Here is a 22,902-nt window from a genome sequence, read left to right as displayed (position 1 = left end):
GATTGTTGAATGAAGTTGTTATTGAACGTTACAGGGTAACAATCACATTAAAAAATAATGCCTGCCGTGTTTTCTTCCTTTTCATCACTATCGCCTATCAACTGCTTCAATAATTGATCAGTTAAAGAGCCGTCTGCACCACAACACATCTTGTGCACCTTTAGTATGAAGCAGTTTCTTTTAACGTGGACTGACAGCAGCAGGACTCAAGGAAGTATTTAAAACATTTTCAGAAGGAGAAGTTCATTTAAAAAAAAAAAGAAAAGTCCTGCACATTATGGTCTCCCTCACAGACAAAATAATCAGCAGCATCAGTTTTATGAAGATTTGGATGCACCGCTCTCATGTTTTCTGTGTTACTAAATTTAAGTCATATGTTTCCATCATCCAAGGTCAAAGTTCAGGCTGTGTCATCAAACACATTTCCTGTCTGAGTTCTCCATTAGGTCACTGAAGAAAGTGGGTGTGATGTCACTGAACTAGACCTGCAGGAGATGGATTGATGTAAACAGTTTATACATTTATATTTTATTTGTTTTAAGTAGTGTAACATGCAAAGATAATTTGGCTGTTAAATAAGGAGGATGTGGAAGTTTTAATCTGAAATCTCAGGTTGAGGAAGCTCAAAGTAGAAGAACTTCAGCAATATCTCAGAACTGAACTGGAATGAACTCAGCATGTCAAGTTTGAGAAGCTCTTTTCAACATTATTGAGAGAAAAATCAGCCTTTTGAATTTGGAGTGTATTTATGATCCACTTGGTAAACTGTGAAGTGAACAGTGAGTCCGGCTCCTCCTATTAGCCACTCCTGTTGATAAGCAGCTCCACCTGTCCCAGCCAGGGGAGGAGGACCCGCCCTGTGAAAGTGCAGCTCTCAGAGCAGGAGGCACAGAGCAGGGAGGAGGTTGAAATGTGGCCCGACTGGTCTGATGGGAACTCAGAGACAGAGAGAGTCAGGGTGAGACGAGCCGGTCAGTCAGGTGGATTGTGGAGCAGTCTGGCTGGAATTAAGACAATAACATATCTGTGTTTGTTTTGCTGAGTGTGAGACTGGATTGTACCTGACCAAGAGGGGCCCTGTGGACTCCCAGCACCACCATTAACACCACCAGTATAATACCAGCAGCAGGCTTGACAGAGTGGAATTTCCCTCCTCTCTCCTGGCTGGAGCTGGGGGCAGATGGTTGCTCTGAGAGTTTGAGCAGAACTCAGGAAGGAGAGTGAGAGGAAGGGTGGGAGGAGGTCCAGAGAGGGAGAGGAAGACAAGCAAGGAGTGGACAGAAGAGGAGACATGCTTCGCTACGGCTCGGGACGAACCGTTTCCACCACCACCACCACCACTACAGAGGACTCCCCAGAGTCTTCAAGTGAGGTAAGAAGTCCCAGAGATGTGAAGACACTCAAACTTTCCTTGCTCTCCTCTCTTCATCGTTTCACAAACAGTCCATTGTTTTTCCCTCCCTTTGCTGCCTGTCACTTGCAACTCTGTTACCACTTATTTCATGGCTGTATGCAGAGAGCTTAAGGTTTTTTTTTTTTAAGTCCTTGCTAAAATTTTCTGCTGTCTGATCCTGAGAAAGTTTATGTTTGTCAGAGGATGTGTTCACTCACACGAGCGTGTAATGGGAGCTGATTGTGCAGGAGGCAGGGCTGTCATGTTTATTTGAACAGCTCTCTGATAAAACAGGCCTTTGTACTGTAGCTTTAAACTTGTTCCCATTGTTTTTCCACACAAGAAAGAACTTTTGTTTATGTGTCTCAAACTTTCAACTTTTTAAAAGTACAAACTGTAAAAAAATGTCAGTTACATTACCAAACAAAGCAGTCACTGTTGTATAAATATTATAATAGATACCTCCCTGTTGCACAGTTCCCAAAATTTACATATACTTTGTTTGTATTTCTGTTGTCTATAAATAAACCTGTGGTGGTGGTGGTCTTTAGAGCATGTGTTAACTTTTCTTTCCAAGGTTCAGCTTTACTGATGTTTCAATGAAAGCTTCTCTATCTTTGATCATGTGACATAATGCATTAAATAATTTGCGTGCTGCAGAACATCATTTATTTGCCTTTTGTCTATTTGTCTTTCTCAGAGGAGGATCAGGCGCCTCAGGTTAACTCTGCACGCTGGTGATAATGGAAACAAGGAGGCAAAAACTGCAAACTCAGACACAGTAAGTCCCATAAGTCTCTCACTGATGGAGTATTAACTGTACTGTGTCCTGCCTATGTGTCTTATTTGACAGCCTAATTTAGATAAGTGACAGTTTAATGAATAGATTTTAATTAAGGTTTTAGACTTCACAAACCTACCTAACTGTAAACTACACACAGCAAAATGAAGCACAGAGAATTAAATGCACTTTATTCACCCATCTTATATCACAAACACCTTGAAAGATGGTGGAGCCACTGAGATTTATGCTTTTTATCATCTGGACCAGTTACACAATCCTGACAGGAAGGTGTGTGTGTGTGTGTGTGTGTGTGTGTGTGTGTGTGTGTGTGTGTGTGTGTGTGTGTGTGTGTGTGTGTGTGTGTGTGTGTGTGTGTGTGTGTGTGTGTGTGATAATGAACACACAGCTGTTTGACATTAACTTCAAAGCTCAACCCTGACGTGGAACACTATATCTACTCCATGCAAAGGGATAATATTAAAGTGCTTTCACTGCATTGATGATATATTTGATACCTCAGACACCTGAAAGCTGAAACAACACTGACTCAGACACTGGTTAAAGCTAAGCTGAATAGCAATTGAGTTGTATTTCCCACTGAAGTGCAGAATTACACTTTGTATTCACATTATTTGTTGTGTGACTGTGGGCAGAGTAAATGCTGCGGGCTGTGTGGGTGTTTGCTGTTGATGTCTCACTGCTTGTAGTCAGGACATTTGGTCCACGGTTTGACTCAGTGAGAAGAATTGTAACTTATTGTTGGCAGAGAGGTGTTTTTGGGTCCCTTTCATAGAAAATAAAGTACATAATCTTAACAGAAACATAGTAGTTTGCTGTGTTTGAACTTTGGCCAAGCAGCGTGGCGTATGTCCGTTAACACACCTCCACAGACCGCGGTAATCTCCAACATGTTTCACCGTGGAAGGGTGTGACCATGACCATTTGTACTGAGGATTGTCAGGTCAAGAGTGAACGCAAAGTGTAGAGGAATGCACATGTGCTCCACGATGAAGAGTACTTTGGTGTGTTCACTGTGGATGTAAACGCTGCACCCATAGTGAAGTGCTTTCCTTCAGTAAGTACAGATGTTGGCATGTCTAACAGCACCTGCCTCAAGAAATAACAAACCAGATATAGTACATGAAAAAAAAACAAAGGTGAAAGTTAGGAAAGAAATAAAATCATAGCATTTTCAGAAACCTAGTTCACTTCTCTGGCAAAAAAAGGGAGACTAACACTTGTATTTTTAAACGAGATATGAGAGACTAGCAACCAGTTAGCTTAGCTTAAAGAAGCTACCTCTCCAAATGTAACAAAATTAGTCTCAAAATAAATATGTGATGACAGCTGCTATAGCATTAAGTAGCTTTAGAAATGTTTGGCAGATTTTTTTCTAGCTTTGTAGAAAACTTGGTTGTTTTCTTGTTTACAATGTCAGTGCTGCTCTATGCTGGCTATTTCTTGCCGGTAGCTTCATTATTCTTGTACAAACTGAAGTTTTATCAACCGTCTTGCTCAGTTCTCAGTCAGAAGGTGAGTGAGTGTTTTCCCAACAACGGTTAAACTATTTAGCTTCATATCTAAAAGTGTAGTCTATCATGCTTCATCTTTAAAATTTGGTTACTCTGACGTGTTACACTGAGTTTTTTGACGTAGCTCTACCATTGGTCTCTGAGCTTAAACCAGCTCATTGCTAAAAGAACTAGCTAGAAGACTTGCATCGAAACAAGGGGTCCATCCCTATGTTCCCATATTTTCTTTTCCCATAGACAGTTAGGCCCTATGTTCCCACATTTTTATCAAATTATTAAAATCAAAAAATTCCAGAGAAAAAAAATAAAATAGGCTGACCAAAACGGATTTCAGCTGAAGGAGACCTTATAGTTGCTGAAATTTCCTTAAGTCAGACAAACAAAACCAGATTTTGGAACAAAATCTTCGCAATGTGGGAACATATGCATGCTCCCAAAACTAGTAATGCAGTGTGAAAAAAACGTAACTTTAATGCCACTTTAGGTAAATTGCAGGGTACTGTCAGGGTTCAAGAAGTGAAAAATGTCTCTGTGTACTTTTCACCTGCTCATGGTGTATTCAGCACTGAGCTGACAGCTCAAGTGTTTCTATGATTACATGGAAACCTGCAGCTACAAAACATTCAGGTCAAACAGTAACAAAGTATTCAGGAGTGACAGCATTGTGTAAGCATGATGCAACAGACTATTTCATTGTATTCATTGAAATACTCTTTGTTTTAGAGGATCAACAGATCAAAACACATTTTACTGAAGATACAAGTTATAATCTTTAATGCAGTCTACTGGGTCAGAAGTAGGTCAGTTATCTTTTTCCAAACTTGTGTTTTTGTAGAGAAAGCGAGATGGGAGTTGACTTAAAGTCAATGAAAAAAGGAAGAAAATCTAAGAAACATTTTCCAATGGAGATGTTTTGTTTTAGAGGGAATACTGGTTTAAGTGATTATTCACCATGAAATTAGAAAGGGTGTTTCCTGCAACCTGACACATCGTGGACACAATCCAACCAGTCACTCTGGCCTAGATGACACACACAAAAGACTTAGACACACATATAGGCATTTATGCACCTCTGTCATAGGATTTCACCTCGACAATGGCTGCGAGTGTCTTCAAAGTGAACATGATTCAGCCCACCAAGTGACACGAGAGAACCTTTGTGTTGAGATTTTAAGAACAACTTTTATGTTTGTGATGACAATATGGAGCTAATCCAGTCACTCCAGTCTTTGACAGTCCTGTCATCTAATACAACAGTCATTCATGTGCAGCAGGGGTCATCTATTTTTCCGCAAACTGACGTCTTTCAGTGGTTTACATTTTACATTATTGCTATCTTTGAAGAGGTTATATTGTCTTCTTCCTTCACCTAAACCACAGTTTTAGCATCAAAAAGCAGGTAAACACCAGGACCAGGGAGCTCAAACAGTCATAAAACTCAAAGCAGCACACACAGCATTGTTTTTGTGAGCCTATTAGAGGAGGAGGCTTCTGTGTTGTTTAAACATAATGATTGGCTGTTCTTCCCTCCCATCTGCTGGAATTCACATCCGCCTATAAGCAGCGAGCCTTCGATGTTTCCCAACAGCACGTCTTCTGTAGATGAAGTGGTGAAGAAATCTGTGTCTGAGCCCCGTCCACAAGACACAGAGACGGCTTTGTTCACAAGCCTACGCGCTCTTTTCACTGTGAGAGGCAGACTGAGCAGAGACTGACATGTCTTTCTTTTTGTAAAATGGGCTAAAAGCATGTTAATAGTGTAATATTGATCTATCTGTCTGTCTTAACTTAAATGCGTTTTTCAGTTTTCTGTACAAGTAGAAAAGGGATTTTTTTTTTAACTCAGCACTTACAGTGGCTCCACAATGGAATAGATGCTCTGTGCACAGGGTACAAAATTAATTCGTCCCATTAATTTTGTAAAAGTATTACGAAAATGGAATCAGGTCAATAGCCAACTAATCATGAGAATAAGTAGCTAAAATTTCCTCTGCTTGCCATCTTGCTTATATTCTAAGAGCAACCAGAAACAACAACAGACTCCAGAGCCTTGTTGCTTCAGACTCTTTGCTAATTAGAAGGTTTCTCTGTTCTTAATTGCTTTACACAGGTTGATTACTCTTATTTCCCACAGACTTGATCTCTCTAAGGTCAAAAACCACCCAATGACATTAATTTTCCACAACAGCAATCTTGATAATTTGTTGCTGTGTCTTTTTCTTCCTTTAGGCTGAGAAAGAGAAGGATGTCAGTGCGGCCTGGAAGAAAAAAAATGGGATGATCCAAAGAGAGAGGCCAGCAGGCAGAGAGTCACCTAAGCAGGTAGTAGACATATCTACAACGTGAGCAGTAGGCATGACACGACAGCTGTGCTTATACAGCTACTACCTCAGAGTGTTGGTCTCTGACCCTGAAAATGGCTCTAATCTCTGTGCTTTCACCATCAGACTCATTTATGATGTATGCACAGAGATTAGAAACCAACAGTTGCTTGAAAAATGAAGTAACAAATTGTCCCTAAAAGAATTATTTCCAATAACCAGATATTTTTGTGCTGCAGCACTGCAATATTTATTGAAATTGAATCTTTTAGCTTCAGTTCTGTAATTTATCTACTCCCATGACTGTTATTGTCATTTGTTATTTAGTTTTTGTATTGTTTCAAGCGCTGCCCTTCTTCTCTGCTGCTGTGCATCTCTTTTCGCTTGGTGCCCGTCAGCTAGAGATACAAAAGACACGAACGGCAGCAGCTCCTGTACTGGGTTGCAGAAACATGACACCTTCAATGCACCCTGCAGTTTTTTTTAGCCATTTGTTTCCAGCCTCCTGTTTCAGTGATCAGCAGCAGAAACATTGCTGGAAATGCCCGATAGAGTGCACATATGACAGCATCATCGTATCCACAGACTAAGACATGTGACGCACCTGAGAGGGTGCATCAAAAGGCCAGGACACAGACACACAAACAAGATCGTGTAAGTCAGCCTGTGTGCTACAGTAACCTGACCAGGGTTGATCCTGTCTCCCTCAGCACCTCGGGGACATGACCAATGGGGCGCCAGAGACCTCTTTGCAGCATCATGGACCCAAAGTGTATGGCATCGTGCAGAGGACAGGCTCAGACAGACAGCAGGAAGTGATGGCACGGGAGTGGACGGTCAGTCACCTTCAAGATGAGATGAGGTACATTCGAGAGGTAAGTGCAAACACAGCAAGTATCCAGGCCTTTGGGTCAGCACATCATTGTTTTAAGCAAGAGTTTGTGGGATCTTTAAGGATGAAATGTTCTGAATGCAGGTGAGAGACTCTTTGGAGAAGGTGAGAGAAAGGATGTACGGACAGTTTGGAGGAATGCAGCAATCAATGCAGAAGCTTACGCAGGAAATCAGGGTAATGAATTATGTAACTCCACATAACTGATGGGATCACCTTCATCAAACTGTCGGCTCAGAATAAATCTGAACATGCAATGTGTCTCTGTATGTGTCCTCAGTCTGCCAATGTCCACCGAAGGAGTCTGGAGTCAGAGGTGAGGATCCGCACACAGGCCATGGAGAGTTTTGACCAGATGAACAACTCGCTCATATCTGCAAACCTTGACCTGCAGGTAAAAAATCATTGTCACTGAACCTGTAAAGACCTGGTGAACCACAGATGCCTGCCATCACAGGCTTGATAAGTAAAAGAAGCTCCCTTTGCAGAAATCTCTACTGGAAAACTGTCAGAACAGAGTGGACAGGAGGGACGAGTTGAAAAATTTGCAGCGCACTTATGACAAAGCACAAGAGAAACTCAGAGACAAGGAAAAGGAGCTGGCTGCTGCACAGGCTGAGAATGAGACTCTAAGACAGCAGGTAAAACATCTCCTTAAGTTCTCACACATTCTCACACATTCATGCATCCACAACACTGAGATGGAAGCAACAGGCTTTCGACCAGCCTGAAAACTTATCAACCCACATTTGCAGACTATCACATCAGTTGCATCCTTTATCTGACATCAATATGAGTTAATCTGCCCAGCAAAGGTTTCATACTGCTGCCTTGTGACTTGCCCAGGTGGAGTCTTCACAGGAGGCCAGCTCTCAAGCCCTGAAGGAGCTCTCAGCCAAGCTGCAGCGCGAGTACGAGGAAAAGTTGCAGGAGGAACAACGGAAACACAGGGAGGAAATTGAAAAGTTACAGGTCTGCATTCTTTACTCCTTATTCACTAAGTCTCACCATTGTATAACAAACTGCTTAAAAGCCTGAAAAACCAGGAACCTTTGTTTCAGAAGAACAACATGAATTGTGCAATCGGATTAACCTTGAATGCTACAGTTTGATGAGCCGTTTCGTTGGAGTTCACCCTCTAAATTTAATGTATTTCCAACCTCACAGGCACAACTCGATGAGTACATCAGGAGACTAGAAGAAGCAGAGAGGAACATCAAGATCGCAGAGGCCAAGATTGCTGAGAGAGACCAGAGGATCAGTGAATTGGAGCGTCTACTCGATTGTATGGGAAAGGTAAAGCCATGGATCAACAAAAACAAGGATGAGTTTGCTTTACCAGATATCATGAATAATATAAACAATATTTACAGGAAAAGAGTCAACTCTGCCAGAAGCTGCAGGATTGTGAGCAGCGTATTCGCTTGTTGGAGCTTACAGACACAACAGATTCTACTGTTGTCAAAAGGTACAAAATAGGGTTCATATTTGATGCGGCAAAGTGTTTGATATTAGTGTTTGCTAATGCTGGTTGTAGAGATTTTTTATCCACGATGCTCAATAAAAAATAGAAAGCTTTGAAAAGATGAGAAAACTTAGTTTAAAGTTTCCAAGCTTAAGACTAACATTTGATGCACCAGAGAGCATCTGTTTTGATTTAAGACTAGACCAGACACCAGTAACTTTTATATTTTGTATGCCAGAAATTCTGAGTTCCTTTGCTTCATTGGAGTCTGTAAATACATCAGTGTATTGCAGACTTTTCCCCTCTGAAGTTTATCCCTCATGTGAAAGTGTCTGACCTGGCTGCTCAAAGACAGATTTATACATGGGTTCAACTTCCTTCTGGTTCTTTTAAGGTCAAAGGAGCTTCAATCTGAGGCTGTGGATCTCCGTGAGAGGATCAAACACCTGAACGACATGGTGTTCTGCCAGCAGAGGAAAGTCAAGGGTATGATCGAGGAGGTGAGCAGAGTCTATCTATTTGTCCCCTCACATACTGGGTGTGGATGTGGATATGCATGCATCAGCTGAGACAGTCCAAGTTTGTTTACTATCCAGAGTACAGATGAGCTCAGTGCACAAAGGGTCCATAAAACTTAGTATGACTTAATGTTAATACAGGGTGTGGTGTTGTCATAGTTCAGTGGCTAATATTCATGCTCATAATCTGGAGATTAGATTGAAAGTTCAATCATAAAAGAAGAACAGCTGAGCCTTGGAATTCTCCTGAAGTTTACGACTCAAATTCACCCATTATCCTTATTCTTATTATCAAATTATAACATGAAGCCCATGATATATTCACATTACGATGAAACAGCAATTATCTGGGATAATTTATCAACAGTAAGATCATCTCATAATGACATCATGAGGTAGAATACAAAATAACCTCAAAGGAAAGGTGCAGATATACAGTGGGGCAAAAAAGTATTTAGTCAACCACTGAATTTGCAAGTTCTCCTACTTAGAAAGACGAGAGAGGTCTGTAATTTTCATCAGAGGTAAAATTCGACTATGAGAAACAAATCGAGAATAACATCCAGGAAATCCCATTCTTGGATTTTTACAAAATTTACTTGTAAATTATGGTGGACAATAAGTATTTGGTCACCCAAAAACAAGCAAGATTACTAGCTCTCACACGCCTGTAACTTCTTCTTTAAGACGCTCTTCTGTCCTCCACCCGTTACCTTTATTAATGGCACCTGTTTGAACTGGTTATCTGTACAAAAGACACCTGTCCTCAGCCTCAAACGTCAAACTCTAAACCCAACCATGGCCAAGACAAATGAGCTGTCGAAAGACACCAGGAAGAAAATTGCAGACCTGCACCAGGCTGGGAAGAGTGAATTTTAATAGGCAAGCAGGTTGGTGTGAATAAATCAACTGTGGGAGCAATTGTAAGAAAATGGAAGACATACAAGACCATTGATACCCTTGTTCTGGGGCCCCACGCAAGATCTCATCCTGTTGGGTCAAAATGATCTTGAGAACAGTGAGCAAAAATCTGGGAACTACACGGGGGAGACCTGCAGACAGAGAGCTGGGACCAAAGTAATAAAGGCTCAGATCCTGCAGCGCCAGGAGTGTCCCCCTGCTTCAGCCAGTACATGTCCAGGCCTGTCTGAAGTTTGCCAGAGAGCAAATGGATGATCCAGAAGAGGATTGGGAGAATATCATATGGTCAGATGAAACCAAAATAGAACTTTTTGATAAAAACTCAACTCATGGTGTTTGGAGGAAGAAAAATACTGAGCTTCATCCCAAGAACACCATACCTACTGTGAAGCATGAGGGTGGAAACCTCATGCTTTGGCGCTAATTTTCTGCAAAGGGGACAGGATGACTGATCCGTGTTAAGGGAAGAATGAATGGGGCCATCTATCGTAAGATTTTAAGCCAAAACCTCCTTCTATCAGTGAGAGCTTTGAAGATGGACGTGGCTGGGTCTTCCAGCATAACAATGATCCCAAACACACCGCTCGGGCAATGAAGAAGTGGAGTTGAAAGTCTGTGTTGCCCAGCAACAGCCCCGAAACATCACTGCTCTAGAGGGGCTCTGCATGAAAGAATGGGCCAAATTCCTGTGTGTGCAGACTTGGTGAAGACTTACAGGAAACGCTTGACCTCTGTCATTGCCGACAAAGGTTATGTTATGAAATATTGAGTTGAACTTTTGTTATTGACCAAATACTTATTTTACACCATGGTTTATAAATAACTTCTTTAAAAATCCATCAGTGTGATTTCCTGGCCTTTTTTTCCCATTTTGTCTCTCATCGTTGAAGTTTACCTCTGATGAAAATTACAGACCTCTCTCATCTTTTACACTCACACCTAGAGACAATTAAGAATCCACCAGGCCCACCAGGATTCGAACTGGTGACTTTCTTGCTGTAAGGCTGCAGTGCTGTTTCTCCACCATGCAGCCCGCAGCATTATTTATTAGCTGACATGTCAATATTTAGCATCATTGGTTCTTTCATTCTATCAGGAGATATTACCATATTGATACGTAGTACCATCAACAATAAATTCAGTGTTCCTCTGGTCCAATTTTAAAAATATAAGTATTCTGTGAATTTATACCTCATCTTTCCTAAGTCTTAAAGTCAGAACACAGAGGGTTAGGTGTATTTGCCGCAATGAAAAATTAGTCCAATCTTGCAATAAAGAGAAATTCATAAAAATCACCCAAAAAGGCCTTCTGTTCTCTTTTTTGTGTAGTTAGCTTCAAACATTTGTCTTGTTTCCAAAATGTCTTTAAAAAATGAATAGGAAATCACATACTCATGGCAACATACCGTTTAATAAAATCACAACAGTGGCTCAGATAAACTCTGCAAATATCTTGAGTGTTTTTTAAATCAATGAATTTATTGTCAATCTTTGAAGGTTGCCTCACTGCGCTCTCAAGTGGCTCAGAAGGACATGTTCATCTCAGAGCTCCTGGACAGGATTGCAATAGTTGAGTGTGAGGTAAGACAAATGCTTCAGCTGTGTTTGTTTGCTGTTTGTGTTTGTTTGCTGTGTAGATTTTGGGGTGGTGTGGTTATCTATTGCATGGCTACAGATGATGACCCTGGGTTTGCTGAGTGCTGAATATCCTCAACTTTAGTCGATGTCTGTGTGGTTTCTGTACACCTATCACACCACTTTGCATGTATCTGACCTGACAGTGTTGTTTCCTCTTTTCCTTTTCCTAGAATAATGAATTAGAAGACAAGCTCAAGTATTTTATGTCCACACAGAATAGGCCAAGGGATGCTTTGGAAACCAGAGAGATAGGATTAGACTGCAATCTGCTCCCCAGGTAAGAAGCACAGTTGGGGACACATGTTTAGTAGCCTTTTGTTATATTTGGTGCTATGGTTGAGGATGGTTCCTCACTCTCATCATGTGTCAATGTGCATCTGCAGACGTGGAGCAGAAAGACTAGATGTTGAACTACCCTTTCAAAGTGAACCATCTCATCTTGATTCTTTCACACCATCTGCTCAACCTCCACAACCAATGAAACTTCCATCACTAGCTGAGGTTCCATCTCCACCTGAACCCTCCTCTCCCACCCATCCTTCATCTCCTAATCAACCATCACCACCTCCATCTCTACCAGAACTCTCATCATCACCACCTCAATCTCCAAAACCCTCATTACCATCTCAACCTCCATTTCTACCAAAACCCTCATCATCTCCACCCCACTCTCCACCAACAACACCTTCCACATTACCTTCCTTTCTTTACTCATCTTCCCGAGAACCTTCATCTCCTTCCTCTCCTATTGAACATCCATCCCTCTATCTGACATCACCCATCAAACCCAGGACGTTCAGGTCTAACCCTCCACCCAGCAGGCTAGAGTCCAGCTTACTGAGATTCACTCCTGTTCAGTACAGCCGTTATCTGGAGTCCAACCCTACAGTAGTGAACGCTCCACCCCCTTACTCTGGGCAGTCTGAGTCTGAGCCTCCTGCGAGTCGAATCCAGTCCAGAGATGAAGTAGATGCAGCCAGAAGCACGAACACTCTAACAACTTCAGAGGAACCCATCCTTTCCTCCTCCTCTTCTCCTCAAGCAAGATCAAGGGCACCTCTGGCTTATTCGCCATTTATGAAACTCATGGAAATAACAGCAAACATAAAAATAGAGTGATCCCTGAGTGTTTGTTAGCGATGCTGGGAAATGCATGTTCTCTTTTGAAGTCTCATGATATGTTGAGAGTGTTTCACAAACACAGAAGCTACTTCAGCAGAAGGTTAGTTTAGCATTGCTAAATAATGTGAAGCAGCTAGCTTAACTAAGTCCAAAGGAAACATAATTGATCTGCTTGCATCTCAAAATTCATAAATTTATAAAATGAATCTCATTTGTTCATTCAGTAAAATACGCAAAGTACTCGGTAACAGCACCTGGTCTTATTAATAATTATATGAGGGATTCTTTCTTACCCAAGAGCAGAGACTTCTTCAGGTTTTCCTGCAACTACCCAAACAATTTGCAAATGGTTAATTGACGTTCTTTGACTTTTTTGTAATTATAAAGCTCAAGAGATGTCAACAGGCTGATTTTGCTTCCTGTGGACAGAACACAGCAGGCAGGTGATTTCGTTGTGTTTTACCAGTGTTTATGCTACACTACATGAAGCTAGAATTAACTTAACAAAAAGCTACCTGTATTTCATGACTAACTGATAACTAGAAGTAACTGCAGTTATGAGCTGCTGTGGTTAAGTTAAGTTAACTGCAGTTACATATATACAGCAGTCAAAAGAGCAATAAAAAAACTCTCTGCAGACTCTCCAAAGAGGCTAAATTCAAATCCTAAACAATGAGCTTTTCGTTTAGCACTCCGTCTTTCCCCTGGTGTTAAACAAAAAAAAACAACAACCTTATTTGGCACATGTGATCATCTTGACCTGTCAAAAGTTGACTGTTTAGTGTTTTTTATCATACAGTGAAGAAAAATGCTCCTGGACTATGATGTAAAAGTTATTTATAGGATTTTAAGCCTATCTTTGCACATGGCACTGTGATGATGATGCTTGCTTTAGGATGTAAATAATCTGTTAATCTGTAAACAATATTTTGTAAATAATGTACTGAAGATTTTGTTGTTGTTTACATTGAATGTAGCCCACTTACTGTATATTGCTCATGGAGCTACGAGCATTCAGTCTTAAATGAAGGTTTGGGTCATTGTGTGTCTTTTCTTGTAATTTTATATCAGCTCTGTACAAAATGAATGAATATTATTTTCTTATTGTCACATTATGTACAAAATATTTATTAACAAGAGTTGTGCCTTTGTGAACAGTCTACTATCTGATGCAGGTGGTGGAAATAAATCTCTTTAAATGGGCAGCAGGGTTATGTAACAAGATATAATGAAGTAATTTTTTCTGCTATTGATAAAAATCTTTTCACTTTTAAGATATCAGTTTTATTTAGGTGACTGCCATTCCTGAGCCACAGGCACTTGAGTATTATAAAGCTGTTGTCTGCACTGCCATAACTGTGTTTGAAAAGGTCTATGATGTGCCTTTTCTCTGAAGATACATATCATTAAAGAGGCCAGCGTATGTTTGGATAATAAAGACTTTACTCCATAAGTAACCAGATATTGTTATTGAGCCAACTGCACCTACACTTTATATATCCTGACACATACTCAACTACTCGCAACTACTGAACTGCTCTGTCAATAATGGACCGAACCTGGTATTTTACAAAAAGCACAAAATTAACCTCATTTTAACATTACATATATAAGTGATTTTGTATATTTGAGAACCTTTTGGTTGTTGTTGTTTTTTCAAACTAAGTATTCCTAAAGCTGTGTTGTAGTGTGTATGCAGCCATTTACTTTAATTTTATGATGCAAATGGATAATTGCTCAGAAAAAATAACTATTCTTTTTTCAGATGACTGGTTTTGGAGTAACAAAAAGCACAGTGTTTCTGAAAATTCCAGTATTTTCAAAGCAGTGTGTGATACAACAAAATGATTAAAAGGGATTAAGAGGTAACATTTCGAAAAACCCCTTCCGAGAACATTTGAAGTTGTCCAATACAAGAATTTACTGGAACATGAATAAAAGTTGCATATAAATGAAAGAAAATTGTTTGAGTCAACCAAGTCAACATAAGTGATCAATTTTACAGCAAGTGCTCATAAAACTAGAAAATTTTACACGATTTATTTGAAAGAAATATAAATCAAAAAAAGGAACAAAAAAAAGAAAAGATCTTCCAATGGAACTTCAAAAAACACACTTTGGACGCACTTTGCAGCAAAACAAGACAATAGCGCCCGAAAGGTAAGGATTCAAACAAAGGACTGTCCTGCTGTTTTTGAGTCTTACCTGAGGAGGCATTTGATTTCACCTGTTCTCGATTCCCTCCATCCAGCACAGGTGCGTTTAGAGCTCCTCTTAGAAATTTGAAGGAGGGGAAGGATTTTAACAATCCCGACGTAATGTTGAAAATCTGGAATAAATGTAACTTGATTGATTACTAAGCGCTCACTGGCATGTAAAACTAGTTAAAGTGTGTGTAACGTAGTCTTCTCCTGCAGAGGGCGGCAAATGATGAAAAAGAAATGCAGTACACCGTCATCTACAGCAGGGGGCGGTAGAGCTCAACATCACGCGTATGACTTCCGCAAAAAGAGAAGAAGAAGACGAAGGGTCCCACTTTGAAATGTTGATGTCCCAAGTATAGCACGTAAACTTGCTGTAGGCTGTAGTGGTCCAAAAGCTTCAAAACAGAGGAAAGGTCATTGAGATGGATTAGTATTTAGTCGTTAAACTCATCCTCAGAGTTTGATTGTTTTGTCCTGAGTTTATACGTCAGTTTGCAGTGTTTGTGAATGGCTGAAGCTAGCTGTCGGTAGCTAACAGTGATGTCTGCGTCGTGGACAGAGCGCCAGGGTCAGGTGGGAGACCTGAGAAACAAGAGTAAAGAAGAGCTCCTGGAATTGCTCCTGCGACAGGAAAAGATACTCTCCAACAAGTAAGTTTAAAATACAGACTCTGGCGAAGTTCAGGAAGGGACACCTCTCGCAAACAACATGTTGAACGTGTGAAGAGAAAAACAGATGAGGACACACAAATCAAAAACTCAAGCTGCGTCATTAGGTCCTCAGCAAAGTACAATGGGTCTAGTTAGGTCCAGAGCACAAATCTGCGAGTAAATAAATGATTTTTCTATTTATTTATAAGAGCTGAAACTGTGTTGTTGACAAGCGTAAGGCTACGACATTCATAACTCGACATGTGTTATGAACTGAACTGAACTGAACCAGCATACATGATCACTGTTGGCTGTGACAAATTACATCTCGACTTCCTCTTGTTAACAACATGTAACACTCGGGTTGGTTCAGTATGCTCTTACTTTACAGTAAAAAATCACTTAAAAAATGGAAAGATTTCAGCATTGTTATCCTCTTTTAATAATAACTCTCAATAAGTCTAGTCAAACTCAGTCCAGTTAGAAGATGATAAATATACAGTGGTATTACATCACATAGTATGTCATGCTACAGTATTACACGATACTGGTGTTTTTGTATATTTAAATGCTTGATGTATGCTAGAGATATGTGGAAAAAATGCAAGTCAAAGAGGGATTGAAAATTTTGTCTTTAAAGGTTGTTTTGGAAAACAAAGCAAAATAATGACAGTCTGTTGTTTGCAGGAGGTTGTTACAAACTCTTCCAGACAAAGGAAAAAGGATAAGAGAGTTTGCAGAGAAAGTGCACCTTGCCATTGAGCTCCATGATGAAGAGCAGAGGAGACTGAGCTTGGTGTCTGCTGCCAGTATTGAGCTACAGTCCAAATATAAGCAGGCCTTCACTATGCAACAGTGTGCTCACCCCAATACCCCATCTGCCTTACAACAGAACACCCACAGTGAGGGTGCTGCAGTTAATTGCATACAGGACAGGGTGAGCTCTCCTGCCCCAGCCCACATTTACAAAAATGACACTTTGGACAAGCAGCAGGACCCTTTTACCGCCAGAGTGGCCGGGGAATACATGGAGACGACTGTTGCTGGGGGCTCTCTGAACTCTGATGAAACAAAAGAGGGTGACCTTGTGGAGGCCTTGGAAAGGGTCAGACTATCTGAAACTATGACTGGTTTCAATGACAAGTCCCCAGATCCAATTAACAGCACTGCAAGAGACTTCCATAAGGAGATACCGAAAAAGCCCCACTATCTCACTGTTCTGGAAAAAACAGAGAAAATACCAGCTCCCCAGAGGCAGAAATTCAAACCAAACCAGTGAGTGGACTGTGTTTCATCATATAATGATTAAGATTGTAGACATGATGATTTAAAGAAAATCTAGAATAATGTTTGTGGATTTATAAGATACATTGTTTTCATTTTCCTCTTTTCATTATCATTTTGTTTATGCTTTATTGTACATTATATCTCCTTTACCTTGTGTCCAGGCTGGCCCAAAGAAATAACCCCTCTCCATCAGGATCCTCGTCACCTAGCCAGTCCTCTGAAGGTTCTTCACCACTTTCTGTTCAGGCCAGAAGAGAGCGCGACAGAAAACACCTGGATGACACAACGGCAGCAAAACTACCTCCACTTTACCACAGTCCTGCACAGCTCCTATCTCTAGAAGAGTCTGCTGTCCTTTTGAAGGAGCAAACCAAGAAGCAGCAGGTCAGTGCAGCTGAATTCTTCGCAGTTTCTGTTACTAACAGTGAATTCAGCATAGCACATTTAATTTGGATGCTTAATTGAACTGCTGTCCAGTTCACAAGCACTGAACTTTGATCTAGTTGTCTTTTGTCTCACACAATAAAATAATAAATAATGCAAGCAAGTTAGTGGGATACAAATTGGTTGTATGATCAATCGAACCTACACTTCATCTCAATATGTGAGTCAGACTTTGAAAAATTCAAACTTCAAGCTACACACACCCACATATATATATATATATATATATATATATATATATATATATATATATATATATATATATATATATGGAGACAAATCACATTTTAATTGTATTTTATAAACTGTGAGCACAGCTGCTAAAATATCGACAGTTTCAATCAGAATATGTAGTCCTTAAATATTTTTGAAAAGTAGATAGTTTTCATTGAAATGTTGTTTTAACAAATTTATTCGAGAGGCTTTTTTTAACTAGAATATAAATTAAGTGAATAATAAAAAAAAGATAACTTTTCACCATTATTTGTTTATTTCTCAGGTTCAATTATTACTAAATTCAAGTGTGAATTTAATTAAAGTTAGAGTCATTTTTCTCTATCTGCTCTAGAGGGCAGTGTCCAGTTGTTGCAGACTTTCACTCAAAGTAAGAGCTGAGAGCCAAACGTTAAACAGTGTGCTGCTGTCGACTCACAGAGGCCTGTTAAGCTTATTACCAGTCCTACTTTTGTTGGAGCTTTAATAGCTATAGCTGTGCTGCTTTATAGTAATGTGCTTGTTTCTGTTACCAGCCTATTCATGTCAACTTTCCTCTGTGTTGTGTTTTATTTCAGGAGTTACAGGCCAAGCTGGCCGCCCAGAAACTGTCTGAGGGATTGAAGATCTCTATGGGGAGCTACACTCCTGACGATGGCCCCATGGCTACCTACAGAGAGGTTCACGATGAAGGAGCCCAGCTCTCCTCAGAGGAGGACTGATCCTGGAAGGCCAGATCTGGGGAAACCACAATGACCTTGGCCCTAAGGGAAACAGGCTTTGGACCTCACAATCAGGAGCCATCAAACGGGATTTTCTCTTCAAGGACAATAATTCTTAAGAGAGGAAAAGATTCTTTGCACGCTGTGAAGGGAATTTTTTATCCCAGACTCTGCTCAGGAAAGTGAAAGGCAGGTTGTGAAACTAGCTTGCTTAATTTACATTAAGCTGTTGGTTTGGTTGTTTGAATCTCCCAAATTAAACCTGCTGTTCACAGGGATGCACAATTGTAAGCATGCCCCATGAGAGAAATGTATTGTACCAGTTAATGGAGGGAACCAGAGTCTTTTAAACCTGAGTGTTTTGGAGGTTTTGTGTTATTTATCATAAGCACTTAAGCTCATCAGAAAGGGGAGCAGACTGTTTTGGCACGACTGTTTACAACTTTGTCAAGAAAATGAGCCTGCAGAAACATGAGATCAATTTAATTATGAGAGTTTTTTAAAAGAAAATACAAATACATCATCTTTTCCACTGTGTTTGTTTGGTGTCTTTTATTGTTTCAGGACATCTCTATAGACTCTACTAAATACAGGTCACTTATACAGGTAGCTTCTCAGGGCACACTGAAAGCTGGTAAGTGACAACAGCAGGGACTGCTTCATGTATGTTAACTTCACTTATAACCTGGGGAACCTCATAATTGAGGGGAACCTCCTGGAAAATCAAAAAAGTTCGAACTGCGCATGCCTACCACTTATAAATGGCAATAAACCTGGCGAGAGGTAGCAATGTGACTGAGAGATCAGGAAAAATGTTTTTACAGCTGGAGAAATTAAGATTTTATTACATTACACGTGTATGGCTACACATCGCCACTAAAGGACTGCCCACTGTCTGTGTATTTCGTCTAAAACGACAACGCATTGCGCGATGTCTGCCGATAGTCGAAGGTGCCATCCTAACGTTAGCACCTGCAATGGTGGGGTATTAAATTTGACGTTCTTTTGAGCCGTTAACCTGGCTCATGCATAGCGTAAAATCGATTTTTTTTGCCATTGGCGCAAACGGTCCGTTTCAGGAGTGCGGATTCGAGTGAATAAGACTCGAGTCACTATTGTCTTTGCACCCGACTTGACAATATCAACGACTTGCAACTCAACTTGGACTTTGTCATCAGTGACTTGGGAATTTGGTTCCCTGACTTTAAATGCTTTAGTTTTTTTAGTTTTTTTTTTTTTTTTTAAGAGAGAATGTGCTGAATAAAATATGCCCCCATTCAAAGTATTCAACTAACGTGACGGTAATTTTTTCATTTCAGGAAGTCAAATTTTCCCACAGAATTTGTCCCATTGAATGTATCTATTAACGTCCAATCAGGTTTGAGAACAAACATCACGAGTGCGGATTAAGTTTCTGTGAGCGCCAAACTGCTCAAGAGTGGCAGTTACCGGGATGCTAACGGGGAGAATTTCATTCGCGTTCTCAAATCCGAGGTGGTAAACAAAAAGCTAATTGCTGTGTGCAAAACCTGCAACATTAAATAACCGACGGAGAAGTGAGAACTCCGAACTTTGTTCGGCACCTAAGGTTGCACAAAGAACGGTGAGTATACTCAAGGATACCTGTTGATATAATGCTTTGGCTAGCTTTAGCTTAGCACCCATTTTTTGCAACAGTGCATGTTACTGTCAAGTCATTAAAGTTGTAGCAGTGTGTGTCTTGCAGTGTCTCAACTACGACGAGACCACAAAGTCTTGTCACGCTGGTTTTATTTAGTACATAAGAATTCAAAATTGTATTTGTTAAATTTAATAGATTTTTACATAATTAAAGTGGCATTTTATTTGGTAAACAGTGCCTGTGACTTGTAAGGACTTGAAAATTCCAAGCCTGTGACTTGGACTTGACTCAACCTTTCTTGTCGTTACTTGAGACTTGACTTGGACTTGCACATCTTGGCTTGAGACCTGACTCGAGACTTGGGATGAAAGACTTGAGACTTGCAAAGCAGTGACTTGCTCCCACCTCTGGTCCGTTTTTCTCACTAATGGCTGGTCGTGCATACGGCCCTTGTTTCTTAAGCTCTAAGAATTAAATTTTTTCATCAATTTCAACCAATTAGTATCTAAATATATGAAACTGTTATTAGAAGATGCGAATACAATAAATGTTGCCTGTACTTTTCAACCACTTGAAAGTAACAGCACTGCCTTTGTGGTTGCTACGACCTCTTGTAGATCATTGATTCTGTGAGAAGACTACTCAGTGTAATCTGTCGACTCACACCAGTTTGCTTTTATCTTTGGTAGCTCTATGGAGACGAGCCATAAAGAAAAGAGCCACAGGACTGACCCAAGAAGAATATACAGGTAACACTTGAGCATGGCTGAAGAGATTAACTGTAAGGTGTAATTAAAAACCACAAATTAACAAATAAAACACCTTAAAAATACTTAAATGTATTTTGCTGACAGTAGAAGTATATAAAAAAGGCAGTTCAATAACTGAAAAGAACCTCTTAACTTTTGATTTGGCCTTTTATACATTTACAACCATCTGTGTGTCAGTTTTCTAAATGAGAAACAAAACTATGTATTTATTTATTAAGGCAGCCTTGGAGTATTTGATAGTGTCTTCAGCCTGCTCAACACATTTCTTAAACAAAAGAATTCTGGAAAGTAAAATGTGTAATTTTTCCTTTCATAAGAGAAAAGTCTAGTCAAGTCTAAAAATATGAAAGATTTATGATGCAACAAGACTCCACTTCAGGACTTATTCATTTTCTCACCTCTCACACTCTGGTTCCCATGGTGGATTATTTAAATGTCACAATCAAACAGATACAAACTAATTAAGTGTTAGACTTGTATTTTATTGACTTAATTTGTGTGCAAAATGAATCTGCTGGAGATCTGCGTTTCAGGTTGCAGTGAAGCTGTGGTCAGCTGCAGGCAGTGCGATGTTATCAGACAGGGATCTGTGACACGCTTGATAAGATTAATGCTGGCCCAGTGTAATATTGAAGCTTGATGGCTTAGACATCTGGACTGCATTGAGATCATGTTGTTGCTGGAAAGGGTAGGCGGTGATGGGATGGCAGCAAGCTAATGCAACATGGCAAATACCTTTTCTCAACTCTGGTAATACGTGGTAGATAAGAAGTGCCAGCTCTGCTCAGCAGCTCTCAAACTGCTTTTCCTATCATCTCTCTTCTAACTCTCACAGGGAATGCAGGCTGTCTTAACTCAAACAGCTGGACTCTGGGATTTTAATGAGGAAGCTAGGAGGCACTGAGGAGTGTTTTAGGGGAAATGAGGGCGGCTTTGTGTGGGTCAGAGTCTGCTGGTAGATGCTCTTTGATAACCTTTTGTAATTTGTCTTGAATTATTGGTGGGAGAAAAAAATCCCCACCTGGTTGGTGTGTGTGTTTTTAGACTCGTGATCTGATGGGATCCAGAGTGGTGTGGTGATGTCCAATAACAAATCCATGAACACACCCCGCAGAGGATCCTCATCATGCTGGGATTAATTACAGCCTACCTTGCTTACATAAATTCAGAGACTGTTACCAATTAAGGGGCACATTTTTGCTTTTCTCTGTGGTTTCTGGCGTCAAACATAACTCTTAGCGTATGTTGATGTTGTTGAGGTGGAACCAAGCACACACTCTCCATAGTCAAAGCTTTTCTATGCTGTCCATCGATGATGAGGTTGTTTATACTTCAACTTGAATCCCAGCCCCCTTGTCTCAGATTAATAAGCTCCTCATGAAGCAGTCTGCAAGTGATTTGCTTTAACTCAGAGTCCGAAATCACACGTCCTGCGGGAGTAGAAGTAATTTGCTGTTTTGGGAGGGGAAACTAGTATGTGATTTCAAAACTGCATCTTCAAAGAGCAGTCAGCTCAGCCTCAAATTAGATATACAGCATGATGTATAGACTGGCGTTGAACATGAGTAGGGCCCTCAGCAGAATGATTGGATTATATCTGCCAGGTTACAAAGTCTGAGGTCATACTTTCCGTTCTCTGATGTTACTGTCAGATTTTTTTTTTCAGGGCAAATGATGAGATGAAATAAAGCAGCACAGAGCAGTTTTGTGAAGCCTATCTCCTCATCCCAATTACAACCAGCTTTCCCTCGTCCCCTGCACCAGTATAACCAGTGAGTGAAAAAGACTTCAGATAAAGGTGTCAGCCGCAACTGTTTTTCTGTTAAATGTTGCAGTGTGAAATTACCAACCCAAAGTTAGAACTGAGCAATATGTAGTGTAATTATCAACTATTGGAGCTGATGAAAGTAAAATGAAATATTACCCATTTATTTTTAAGTTCAACATTTGGCACTTCGCCCAATTTTGTTTTTCTGCTCTTAACACGTCAAAGATGAACCTGACAGCAGATGAAAAAATTGTCTGTGTTTATCAGAAGTTTGAAAGTTAAACAAATGTTCAACGTGCAAATGCAAGGACCTGTGTGTGAATGAGAAAGAAAGAAGCTTTGCATGTGTGTGTCATCACATGATGTATCTGCTTAATACAGTAAATAGTTTCCTGACAGGATGGTGCTGAGTTGTGTGTGTGTGTGTGTGTGTGTGTGTGTGTGTGTGTGTGTGTGTGTGTGTGTGTGTGTGTGTGTGTGTGTGTGTGTGTGTGTGTGTGTGTGTGTGTGTGTGTGTGTGTGTGTGTGTGTGTGTGTGTGTGTGTGTGTGAGAGAGAGAGAGACAGAAAGAAAGAGAAGGGAAGCTGGCACATAGCTCATGTCAGGGCTGTTCACGGCCTGGGGAAGTATGATATGT

The 22,902-nt window shown here is 40.3% G+C and overlaps 2 protein-coding genes across 6 annotated transcripts; both read left to right on the top strand.

Annotated features, from left to right (window-relative positions):
- Positions 1-906: 906 nt before the first annotated feature.
- myzap (myocardial zonula adherens protein) lies at positions 907-13,999 on the top strand. 5 transcript variants are annotated; one of them, XM_074667064.1, is made up of 14 exons: positions 907-1,372; positions 2,094-2,174; positions 5,939-6,031; positions 6,741-6,905; positions 7,007-7,099; positions 7,203-7,316; positions 7,411-7,563; positions 7,769-7,894; positions 8,090-8,218; positions 8,296-8,390; positions 8,782-8,887; positions 11,324-11,407; positions 11,635-11,741; positions 11,848-13,999. In XM_074667064.1, the coding sequence occupies exons 1-14, from the start codon at positions 1,292-1,294 to the stop codon at positions 12,581-12,583; spliced, it is 2,163 nt and encodes a 720-aa protein (XP_074523165.1). In that variant the 5' UTR covers positions 907-1,291; the 3' UTR covers positions 12,584-13,999. The 5 variants fall into 5 exon arrangements, with proteins under 5 accessions (XP_074523165.1, XP_074523166.1, XP_074523167.1 ...); XM_074667065.1 differs by having other exon boundaries at positions 7,399-7,563; positions 11,680-11,741; XM_074667066.1 differs by having other exon boundaries at positions 7,399-7,563; positions 12,328-13,999.
- Positions 14,000-15,089: 1,090 nt separating this feature from the next.
- polr2m (RNA polymerase II subunit M) lies at positions 15,090-18,625 on the top strand. The gene is made up of 4 exons (XM_074667068.1): positions 15,090-15,440; positions 16,128-16,715; positions 16,889-17,111; positions 17,963-18,625. Exons 1-4 carry the CDS (start codon positions 15,331-15,333, stop codon positions 18,104-18,106), a joined length of 1,065 nt encoding a protein of 354 aa, XP_074523169.1. The 5' UTR covers positions 15,090-15,330; the 3' UTR covers positions 18,107-18,625.
- The last annotated feature ends 4,277 nt before the right edge of the window (positions 18,626-22,902 follow it).

This window comes from Halichoeres trimaculatus, unplaced genomic scaffold (assembly GCF_033239565.1).
Source record: "Halichoeres trimaculatus isolate MK-OKI-2021-1 unplaced genomic scaffold, fHalTri1.1 fHalTri1_scaffold_3, whole genome shotgun sequence".
Lineage (NCBI taxonomy): Eukaryota > Metazoa > Chordata > Actinopteri > Labriformes > Labridae > Halichoeres > Halichoeres trimaculatus.
The sequence above is the reverse complement of the archived record's forward strand: the minus strand, read 5'-3'. Positions and strand labels throughout refer to the sequence as shown.

Excerpts from the sequence above, each read along its gene's own strand:
- myzap (XM_074667063.1), top strand. The coding sequence starts at position 1,292 with ATGCTTCGCTACGGCTCGGGACGAACCGTTTCCACCACCACCACCACC. Across the intron at positions 7,895-8,089 it reads AGGAAATTGAAAAGTTACAG|GCACAACTCGATGAGTACAT; the intron begins GTCTGCATTCTT and ends CCAACCTCACAG. Across the intron at positions 11,408-11,634 it reads TTGCAATAGTTGAGTGTGAG|AATAATGAATTAGAAGACAA; the intron begins GTAAGACAAATG and ends TCCTTTTCCTAG.
- polr2m (XM_074667068.1), top strand. The coding sequence starts at position 15,331 with ATGTCTGCGTCGTGGACAGAGCGCCAGGGTCAGGTGGGAGACCTGAGA. Across the intron at positions 16,716-16,888 it reads CAGAAATTCAAACCAAACCA|GCTGGCCCAAAGAAATAACC; the intron begins GTGAGTGGACTG and ends CCTTGTGTCCAG. Across the intron at positions 17,112-17,962 it reads AGCAAACCAAGAAGCAGCAG|GAGTTACAGGCCAAGCTGGC; the intron begins GTCAGTGCAGCT and ends GTTTTATTTCAG.